Raw genomic sequence first — 11,011 nt, forward strand, 5'->3', positions numbered from 1 at the left:
CAGCTGCTCAATTTTTGTCACCATTTATTCAGTTATGGCAGGGTTGAGGTCTCTGCTCTTGTTTCAATTTTATCAGAGAGCACAAGTCTCCCCAGAGGCCCCCAGAAAATGTCTACTTATATTTCACTTCCCAGAACTGGGTCACCAAACCTCTTCCATCTGCAAGATAGGCGAGGAGAACGAGGGTTAAACTTCTCTGTGGGAGTGGAAGTGGGGGTCGCAGGAAGGGTGGGCAAGCCCAGCAGGTCTGCTGTCAGTTCTCACCTCATCTTGCTGTCTCCTTTAATTAGGACTGAGTCTGGGTCAAACTTGAACCACTCAAGTCCTGGCCTCCCTGGATCAGTAGAATACTGGGGGACATGGTGCCCAGTCACAGCAAAGGCAGACCAGGGCTGGAAGCTAGCCCTGGGCCTCACAGTACCTGCTTTCGTGCCCTGACTAGGTTCCAGCCTGGTCACCACCGTGTGCCGCAAGATCACAGGCCAGCTCACCAGGGCCGTCGCCCAGCAGAAGGATGTGGGTGTGCAGCTAGAAGCCTTGGACATTCTCTCTGACATGCTGAGCAGGTATGGCGCCACCCTAGGCAGTGAGAAGGGGAGTGGAGGGGAGGGAAGGGAGGGACTCAGATCCACAGACCTGCTCTTACTGCAGGGCTCTCCCGACCCTGTGGAAGAATAACTCGGTTGTCACAATTTTGCCGGCTCCCAGAGGTGAGTGGCTTGCCCAAGGCCACACTGTCAGTAAATGGCAAAACCTAGGATTTGAACTCAAGTCTCTCCGTAGCTGTCCCCCATGGCTATTTGTCCTTTCTCCCACTCGGTCTTCCTCTCTTGTTCTTTTGGGCTGCTGTATCTAAGCTTCTGTTTTAAATGGAGTTCCCTGGGTGGCACACAGAGTTCGTTCTTGATTACAAGCCCACAGGCTGGATCCGAACTCGCCCGGAGGTGCTGCAAAGAAAGGCACCCTGTGTCAGAGTGGATGGCAATTGGTTTGGGTTTTTGTTTTGTTTTAAATTACACTGCACTAAATTTAAATTTTTTACTTTAATATTGAAGGCTAAGTAAAAAATTTGTTCATGAAAAACTTCAATTTAGCACCTGCACTGAGCTGTACGTGTTTTGTGCAGACAAGTGAGATTTATATAGACTAACATTATTATCCTAACCGCCAGAGCAGGTAGTCGCCCAGTTCTAGAAAGCATCAGACTCTTTGAAAAGCAGATACACTACACCTGATAAAGCAATATCCCACAAGTACAGGACACATTTTTAAAGCATTCATCCAGCCAAGCTCCTGACTCAGGAGCACTTCCTCAGTGATCAGGTACCTGAGAGGTGTGAACTTGTGTGGAGCAGATAGACTTAGGAGTTCAGAGACAAAAGGAAGAAATGAGAAAACTGATAACTACAAAGCCTTGGTGGTGCTGTGGGTTAGGCATTGGGCCGCTGACAAGTGGTTCAATCCCACGGTCACTGGGAGGGAGAAAGATGAGATTGTGCCTTCGTAAATAGTGACCACTTTGGAAACCCTATGTAGGGTCACTATGAGCCAGGATTGACACCCTGGCAGTGGGTTGGGTAGGTGGGTGTAGAAAGTACAACAAGCCTAGCAGTAGGACCCACAGGAGCTCCTAGGGGGGACTTATGACCCAGCTGGGAACCTTCCAAGAGGGGGTCCTAGGAGACCTGATCCTTTAAGAATGTGAGGGATAGGTTTGGCGAGTCTCGGGGGATGCCTGAGAGACACTGCTCCAAGCCACAGGCAGGAAAGCACATGGGGTTACAGGAGTTCTGCAAGGTGGTCGTGGAGCAGGGCTATGAAGTGAGGGAATGGTATGGCGAGGTGAGGCCACAGGATTGGGCAGGAGCCAATGAGAACTGGGGCTGTAAAGGGGATCCTGAAGGGGTGAGCAGCCAGTGGAGGCTGTGCACACATTTCGGTGTTGGGACTGTGGGGAACAGCGGGAGGGCACTGGCTGGGCAAGGAGATGCACTGGGAGGCGTCTGAAAACAGGGTATCTGTGGAAGCTGGCCTCCACAGGGCTTGAAGGAGTGTGAAAGGTAGAGACGACCATGCGGACACCAGGACCTGGCTTTCGTAATGAGGGACAGACAGGTGCCGTTGGCTGTGGGAGCAATGTGTGAGGAGGGAGACAGACTCAGTTGGACATGTGACCTTGAGGCATCTGGGAGGCATCCCTCACTGGGGATGCCTCAGGGCCAGTCTGTCTTGCTCACCTTGGCTTCCAGCAGAGACGCTGTCACACAGTATGTCAGGAAACAACTGAAACCAGGAGCCGGGTCAGGGCTGGGCACAGCGCTATGGGAGGGAGATGTCAGTGAGGTGATGTGGAGTGAGGAAAGGTCTTGGGACATCAATGGGGCAGATGTGGTGCTGTGGCAGACAGGGGGCGCTACGTATCTGTGCAGAAGCCATTCCCTGGCGTCATCTTGAACCCAGAGCTTAGCTCATTCAGAGAGACTGGGAACCATGGAAAGGGTTAAGCCAGTGGTTCTCAACCTTCCTAAGGCTGTGGCCCTTTCATACAGTTCCTCCTGTGGTGGTGACCCCCCCAACCATAAAATTATTTTTGTTCCTACTTCATCACTGTCATTTTGCTACTGTGATGAATCAGGCGACCCCTGTGAAAGGGTCGTTCGACCCCCAAAGGGGTTGCGACCCACAGGTTGAGAACCGCTGGGTTAAGCAAAGCAGTGAACAGGTAAAGGTAGATTTTATACCCATGCCTCCATCACCAGCTGCTCTGCAGGAGGAAGATGAGGCGTTTCTGCTCCTTTAAAGATGTCCAGCCTCAGACACCCACAGGGGCCGTTCTTTTTTATCATGTAGGGTTGAGTAGGAACAGATTCCAAGGCAGTGAGTTTTTAAGCATAGAGGGGATGGAGCTGGGGGAGCTCAGAGGCAAGCCCCAGACTTCCCACCAGGACTCCCCACACCATCCCTAATGGGCTTCTCCCAGACTGAGAGCCTGAATACCTGGGTTCAAATTCTGGTCTAGCATTTCCTGGGTGGGAACCCAGAGGTAGGTCCATTTCCTTCTCTGCTTTCCTCTCATCGTAACTACACCAACTCTCTGCTGTCAAATCGCCCCATAGCGACTCTATAGGACAGGATAGAACTGCCCCTGTGGGTTTCCAAGACTAACTTTTTTTTTTTTAATTGGGGGCTCATACAACTCATCACAATCCATACATACATCAATTGTATAAAGCACATTTGTACATTTGTTACCCTCATTATTCTTTTTTTAAATTATTTTATTGAGGGCTCGCACATTTCTTATCACAGTCCATACATACATCCATTGAGTCAAGCACCTATGTACACCTGTTGCCCTCATCAACCTCAAAACATTTGCCCTCTACTTTAGCCCTCAATATCGTTTGCTCCTTTTCCCCCTCCCTCTCCCCTCCCCTCTCCCCCCTGCCCCAGAGACTAACTTTTTATGGGAGAAGAGAACCTGGTCTATCTCCCTTCCGGACACAGTAGAAATAATACTCATTCCTCACAGTTGCAGGCATCTTTCAGTTTTCCAAAGGCCATCCTTTGCCATAACTGCAGGGAGAAGGCCAGGTGAGGATGCAGGGAGGCCGTTGCGGTGGCCGGCCTGACCGAGCGCCCTTCCCTGGGTTCCCACAGGCTGGCCGCTCCCCTGGGCACCTTCCACGCCAGCCTCCTGCACTGCCTGCTGCCACAGCTGAGCAGCCCGCGCCTGGCCGTGCGCAAGCGGGCCGTTGGGGCGCTCGGCCACCTGGCAGCCGCCTGCAGCACCAACCTCTTCGCTGAGCTCGCCGATCACCTGCTGGGCCGGCTGACCGGTCAGCGCGAGCCCGCCAACCCCGCCACCATCCTCACCCTGATGCAGTGTGTGGGCAGCATAGGCCGCCAGGCCGGCCACCGCCTCGGTAAGGGGGTGGTGCTCTCGGCGGGGGGCGGAGCCGAAGCTGAGAGGCGGGGCGGGGCGGGGCGCTTTACTAAGTGGGCTTGGCGAAAGAAGGTGGGCTGTCCCAAGAGCCATAGAGGGAGGTGAGCTGCAGCAAAGGAAAAAGGCCTGCCGGGTTGGGGGCAAGCTCTAAGTGCAGGACGCGGAGGGGAGGTCTTATAGTGACCCCACAGGACTGGGTAGAACTGCCCCTGTGAGTTTCCAAGATTACGGTAACTCTACCGGAGTGGAAAGCCCTGTCTCTCTCCCACGGAGCAGCTGGTGGTTTTGAAGGGCGCATCTTGTGCATCATAGTCCAATGCGTAACCACTACATCACCAGGGCTCCTCTGCCCATGGGCTCGTAACTCTAGTAATAACTCAGGTTGCCAAATTGTTAAATGGGAGTACAGTCTATCCTCGTACTTAGCAAATACGAGTAAGAAAGAATATTGCTAGAGGGGGATTCGGGTCCATAGTTGTACAGGCTTCTTCCAGACAAAATGTGTTTAAACGTGTCTCCGCATTCAGTGGTTGGTTGCAGACAAGTTCTCGTCTCTTGTTAGGGAGCTCTAAGAACAGCTTCAATAAAAATTGACTTCTGGGGGGCGCATCTGCTGGGCCATTTACGTTCATGGCAGAGAGGTCAACTCAGAAGGTTATGGTCATCTTGATAGATTTTCCTGATCACTTAATCAGTGAGTAAAAGTCCAGGAAATGGGTGCCAGGGGATTTCCTTCCATCATAGTGATGCACCCACAGGCTCACTTCTCTTTGGGAGCCAGGGCTGTCCTATGCCCTGACCCCAATTACCATCCGGTCCTGCCCTTGCCCCCTTTAGATTTATCTTTGTTCCCCAAGCTCGAAGCATATTGAAAAGGAACACAATTGCGTTCTTCAATTATACCAACTCTACCATTGTGTAGTGGTGTGAATCGAAAAGTGGAGAGTGGCAGGGAAGGGTTAGAGATGGAAACGCCACCCTCCCAAGCGTATAGACCTGATGTAGGACAGCCTGAGACACAATAGCTTCACATCTTGATGTCTTTGTTCTGTGATTCTATAGCAATGCCTTTTGATGCATCTTCGTGGTATCTGTGTTACTCTGGGTAGACTAGAGAAACAAATCCAGGGAGACGCATATGTGAATAATAAGAAAGAGGTTTATATACAAGAGCAGTTGAATATTGAGAAAACATCCCAACCCAGTCCAGTCCAAGCCCATAAGTCCAATATTAGCCCACATGTCTGATACCGATCTATAAAGTCCACTTCAGACTCATGAAACACATGCAATGATGCCAAATGCAGGGCGATCACAGGCCAGTCTTGTAGATCTAGTGGCGGTGTAAGCATCTCAGCGCTGGCAGGGGTTTCCACGTGGCTTCTCCAGCTAAGGCACTAGCATAGTTCATTGTATCTTGTCAGTAGAGTGTCTTCCAAGGATTGAGGAGAGAGAGAATCTCTCCCGCCTCCAAGGAGGAAAAAATTCAGGATTTCCCAGAATTCTCAGATGGCCATGCCTACACAGAGGCTATGATCTGATTGACAGACTAGACTCCACCCCATTCACTCTTAATCTTCTCAAGTCCCAAATTGACACCAGATTATATAACTACCACAGTATCTTAATAAGAACCCATAAGCCAACTTTGAATGCTGTAAATAACTTTAGTGGGCAATACTTTACATACAATAAGCCGCCCTGTTTAAAAGGTACACTTCCATGGGTTTGACCTTAGCCTGAACTTGTGAAACCACCACCAGAAGGGAGGTACAGAACATTGCCACACTCGGGTCTGTCCACAATCCCTAAACTAGCAATTACCCCTTGGCCACTCTCGGGAGCAGGAAATCAGTCAAGAAGCATGTGCAGAAGCTGGGCGAGGGCTCAGGGCCACTTGGGCAAGAAGCTTGAGGCTCTGAAGTACCCAGATGGAATCTACAAGAGGGAGATCTGGGGCCCCAGGTGAGCCTGACCTCTGACCCTGTGGCCTTCTTGTACTGCAGGATGGGATGTGGATGGAGGTCTCAGGGCTTGGTCTCAGGGCGGTACTGCCTGCCTCTCCTCCTGTCCAGGATCTTACAACCTAGTGCAGGAAATCCAGCGAAGACATTAATAATCTCAACTGGGACAGCTACTCATAGAGTGCCTATTGTGTGCCAGAGCCTGGCCTACATTATATCATTCACCGAAATAACGTTCTCGTACTCACTGTGAAGATGAGCAGACTGAGGCTTAGAGAAGTGGAGCCACTTACCGGAGGCCCCTAGCTCAAAGGTGACAGGGTTGAGACTAGAACCCACAGCTACTGGATCCCAAAGTCTTCGGTGGAGGTTTGTAGTCAGGGTGTTTTGACGGGCTGTGGGGTGAGGATCCTAGCTGCCTGGTCTCAGTGTCTTGCTGGCTCTTCAGGTGACTACCTGGACCGCCTGATGCCCCTGGTGGAGGAATTCTGCAATGTGGGGGATGATGCGCTCCGGGAGTCCTGTCTCCAGGCCATAGAGGCCTTCCTGAGGAAGTAGGTGCAGTTCTGTGTCAGAATGGGCCCAGAGGCTTTGTGGGGTGGGGGACAGGGCATCGGCCTCAAAACGGTGGCATCCCAGAGCTCATCCTTGGGCCTCCCCCCAGCCTGCCCCATCTGGGACTAGTGGTTCCTCCTCTGTCCCTTCCGCAGGTGTCCCAAGGAGATGGGTCTTCATGTAGCCAGAGTCACCAGCCTCTGCCTCCAGTACCTGAAGCATGACCCCAACTATAATTATGACAGCGATGGGGATGAGGAACAGATGGAGACAGAGGACAGTGAATTCAGTGAACAAGGTGGGTGGCCAGCTGCCACTAGGACAGAGGGTGGAGGTGGGTGCTGGGCTTCCCAGCTCTGCTCTGGCCTTCAGCCAGATAAGGGCCACGTTTGGTGTCCTCTTCCTGAGCCCATCTCTTCCTCAGCCTCCACCCCTGTCCCCAGGAATCCAGAGCCTCTGAGGGCCCCACCCACCCAGACCACACTGGTAGTGGCATCAGTACTAGTGATGAAGAAAAACAAAACAAAAAGTACCAGTTATCATCCAGCCAAGCCCAATTCCTGGCAACCCTGTGTGGGTCATGGTAGGACTGCGCTCCCAGTGTTTTCCGTGATTCTGGAAGTAGTTAACTGGGCTTTTCCTTGGCAGGGTGCACCCTTGAGGTGCTGGGACTCGGGGAGAGGAAAGAATTAGGGAGGATCTGTCACCTCTTCCTTCTGGGATTCCAGTCACTGAAATATTACACATCAGGTCCTGGAATGAAAGGTTGGGTCTTGTGTTCAAAACAGATTTAAATCTTCCCTAAAGACCCGGGAGTCAAGTTTTCCCTCCGGAGGTAGTTAAAAGAGTTCAGGGTTTGAGAGGGCTTCAAAAAGTCCTGAGCAAAAGAGACTTAAAACATAATAGAATGCTTCCACCCACTTTAGAAGCCCCCGTGTATCATGTCCCCAGGCACTGCCATAACAAAGCTGAAAAGTGGGTGGCTGGCAGTGGCCGCTTCTGGAGCTCAGAGGGCTGCTGCAGGGTGTCGGCAGATGGTGGGCTCCAGAGAGCCCAGGGGAAGACCCGGCCCTTGTGGGAGCCCAAGGCATTCTTTGACTTGTGGCTGCAGCATTGGCTCCATCTCTGCCCCATCATCAAGGAAGCCCTGGTAGTGTAGTGGGCTAAGCCCTAAGCTGTTAACCTCAAGGTCTGTGGCTTGAATCCAGCAGCCACTCCACAGGAGAAAGACGAGGGTCTATTCCTGTGAAGGTGTAAAGCCTCAGAAACCCACAAGGTCAGTTCTACTCTGTCCTGGAGTCGCTATGAGCCAGGATCAACCAGGTGGCAGTGAGCGAGTGAGTGCCCCGTCTTCCCCTGGCTGCCCGCCTCCATCTGTGTGCCTTTTCTCCCTCTCGAGAACACCACTTGAAAAGATCAGGACCCATCGTACTTCAGGATGACCTCGTGTTAACTCATAGCACCTTCAAAGACCCTCTTTCCCAACAAAACTAAAACCATAGGTGCTGGAGGGTGGGACTTCAGCATGTCCTCTGAAGGGGTGGGAGTGGGGCTGGGGACACAAGTTAATCCATAGCAGGTTTGCAGGCCAGAGGACCCTGCTTTAACTCCAAACATGTCCCTGCTGGTGTCACGTGGAGCAAGCCACTGCCTTCTCTAACCGTCAGTCTCTTCATCTCTATCATGGCAGATAATCCTTATCAGGCAAGGTGCATATGAAGCAAAGGTGAGATTGATGTGTGTGTGTGTGTGTGTGTGTGTGGTGCTTGGTGCAGGTGCTCATTAGATGGTAAGCAGTACCGGGTCTCATGGTGCCCGCCTTCCTCCCTCTAGCCCCCTTCCCCTTCCCCTGAGCTCTTCTCTGGGGAAACCTTGGTTCCTGGGGCCCACAGAGAATCCCACAGATTCTCACCTCCTCCCCTCAGAGAGCGAGGACGAGTACAGTGATGATGAGGACGTGAGCTGGAAGGTACGACGGGCAGCGGCCAAGTGCCTGGCAGCCTTGATTGGCTCTCGGCCCGACCTGCTGCCTGACTTCCACTCCACCCTGGCGCCCGCACTCATCCACCGCTTCAAGGAGCACGAGGAGAATGTCAGGGCCGATGTTTTTGTGGCTTACATAGAGCTGCTGCACCAAACGCGGCCCCCGAAAGGATGGCTGGAGTCCCTGGAGGAGCCCACCCAGACAGGCAGCAACCTCCACAGGCTGCAAGGACAGGTACGCCTTGCGTACGCCAGCCCCTTCCCCTGCTCCCCCTCTAGCTGCTCCCCACTCCATCCCTCCCCACTCTGGCCTTGCCACCTTCCCCTTACCCCTTGCCCATCCCTCACTCTGTGCCCAAGCATGTGCTAGATGGGGGGAGGGAGACCTCGCCCTCCTGGGCCCTAGTCCAGGGGACTCAGACAACAGACTGTGGGCCTCCAGGCCTCTTATGTGAAGGGCAAGCGGAGGCCACTGGAGTGGGGTCACCTTTGTTAAAGCTCCGCCTGGCTGCGTGCGGAGTGAATAGCTCTGGGGTAAGAGGAGGCACCGGCCCCCTGTTGCATCAGGCCAGGTGAGACCCAGCAGCTCAGGCAACAGGTGAACCTGCCTTGGATTTGGTGACAGCAGCGGAGATGGAGAGAAGGGGTCAGACTAGCGAAGTGCTTTAGGGTCGGATCTCTAAGTCTTGCTGATGGGTGAACAGGGAGGTATGGGCCTGGGAGGTATCCTGTGGTGACTGTGTTTCTGGGGAAAGCATGAAGTGTCGTCAGTCACTGAGGTGGCCATGGACATTTTAGTGTGAGGTCCCTGCTGGATGTCCGAGTGGTGATGTCCGAGAGGACACTCATGGGGGGCGGGCATGTAGACGGGAGAGTCATTGGCCTGGCCGGGACCTCAGGCTCTGGGAGTGGACTGAGTCCTCTGAGGGGAAGACAGAGCCAGAGAGGAGACAGTGTGAGGTCTGGCTTAGCCCCTACTCCCACCCTCATCCTGCAGGAGCTGAGCCTGTGGGACCTTGACCAAGCTTCCTAATCTCTCAGTCCCCCTTTCCCCTCCCCTGAATGCTACCTGCCGCATGGGTGGAAGGTTCCTGGGCAGCATATGTGAGCTGCGCTCCATTACTAAGCTGAAGGGGGGAACTCGCCTCCTCCCACAGCACCTCAGAAGAAAGGCCCGGTGGACCCCGCTGTCCTTTGTAGCACACAGGGTTGCCGTGAGGCCGTGCTGACCAGGCGGCAGTGGTTTTGGCTTTTCATGGGGTCTCTATCTAGGACACGTGTGCCCAGCACCGGGGCTTGCAAGTGCTTGGGTGGGAACCTGCGCATTCTGGGAGTCCTCATTAGGGATGTTCCCCAGGCAGAGCCCCCAGAGTTGGGCAGGTCGAGGAGGTATCTCGGGGTGGGCCCTGATGATCCCACCTGCCCACAGGTGCCCCTGGTGATCAAGGCCCTGCAGCGGCTGCTCAAAGACCGGAGCATCCGAGCCCGCCAGGGCTGCTTCACCCTCCTCGCCGAGCTGGCGACTGTCCTCCCTGGCAGCCTGGCCGAGCACATGCCTGTGCTGCTCTCAGGTAGGACGCTCCAGAGCCTGGCCTCTGCCAGGACCCAGGCCCTAGCTCTGAGATGAGCCTTTAGTTAGTCCCCAAGGACTCCTGGTGTCCCAGCCTAGGCCGAGCTCCTGGTCACTGGCCTCTGCTTGCAATGAGAGTCTGCCTGGGGTGCAGGTCCCACCCCCAGGCTCAGATGCAACCCCTGACCTGGCTTCCCTCAGCTCTGGCCACAGCTCTTGAGAAACTCCGTTGGTTCCTGACGCCGGTGGGGGCTGCACTCACCCACGGGAGGTGGCCAGCGCCGTGACCAGAACCTCTCCGCCCACCCGCAGGCATCGTCTTCTCGCTGGTGGACCGCTCCAACTCCTCCACCATCCGGATGGACGCCCTGGCCTTCCTGCAAGGGCTGCTGGGCACAGAGTCGGCCGAGACCTTCCACCCGCACCTGGCCACCCTGCTGCCCCCTGTGCTGGCCTGCGTGGCTGACCCTTTTTATAAGATCGCAGCCGAGGCGTTTCTGGTGCTGCAGGAGCTGGTGCGGGTCCTGTGGCCACTGAACAAGCCTCAGAGGCTGGGTCCCGAGCAGTACATGGGGGAGATGTCGGCGGCCCTCCTTGCGCGGCTCCGTGCTACTGACCTGGACCAGGAGGTGAAGGAGAGGGCCATCTCCTGCGCAGGCCACCTGGTGGGCCACCTGGGTGACCATCTTGGGCACGCACTGGAGCCCACGCTCCAGCTGCTTCTGGACCACATGCAGATTGATGTTACCCGGCTGCCTGCTGTCAAGGCGCTGAGGCTGGTGGCTGTGTCCCCGCTGCGGCTTGACCTGCAGCCCATCCTGGCCAAGGTGCTGCCCATCCTGGCCTCATTCCTGCGCAAGAAACAGCGGGCCCTTCGTCTGGCTACGTTGGCAGCCCTGGATGCGCTGGCCCAGAGCCAGGGCCTGAGCCTCCCGCTGCCCGAAGTCCGGGCTGTGCTGACCGAGCTGCCGGGCCTGGTCAGCGAGAGTGACA

At 54.7% G+C, this 11,011-nt stretch overlaps 1 protein-coding gene across 2 annotated transcripts in view; it reads left to right on the top strand.

The window, feature by feature from the left end:
• The window catches only part of CAND2 (cullin associated and neddylation dissociated 2 (putative)), a 34,094-nt gene that overhangs the window by 10,403 nt on the left and 12,680 nt on the right, over positions 1–11,011 (top strand). For both annotated transcript variants that reach the window (XM_045290093.1, XM_045290094.1), the window contains exons 4-10: positions 443–566; positions 3,661–3,926; positions 6,359–6,464; positions 6,621–6,763; positions 8,391–8,683; positions 9,878–10,019; positions 10,331–10,995. In XM_045290093.1, the coding sequence (XP_045146028.1) occupies positions 443–566; positions 3,661–3,926; positions 6,359–6,464; positions 6,621–6,763; positions 8,391–8,683; positions 9,878–10,019; positions 10,331–10,995 (1,739 nt within the window). The remainder of the gene's footprint in view (positions 1–442; positions 567–3,660; positions 3,927–6,358; positions 6,465–6,620; positions 6,764–8,390; positions 8,684–9,877; positions 10,020–10,330; positions 10,996–11,011) is intronic.

This window comes from Echinops telfairi, unplaced genomic scaffold, assembly GCF_000313985.2.
Source record: "Echinops telfairi isolate 266 unplaced genomic scaffold, ASM31398v2 ScPeMD7_31;HRSCAF=116, whole genome shotgun sequence".
NCBI lineage: Eukaryota > Metazoa > Chordata > Mammalia > Afrosoricida > Tenrecidae > Echinops > Echinops telfairi.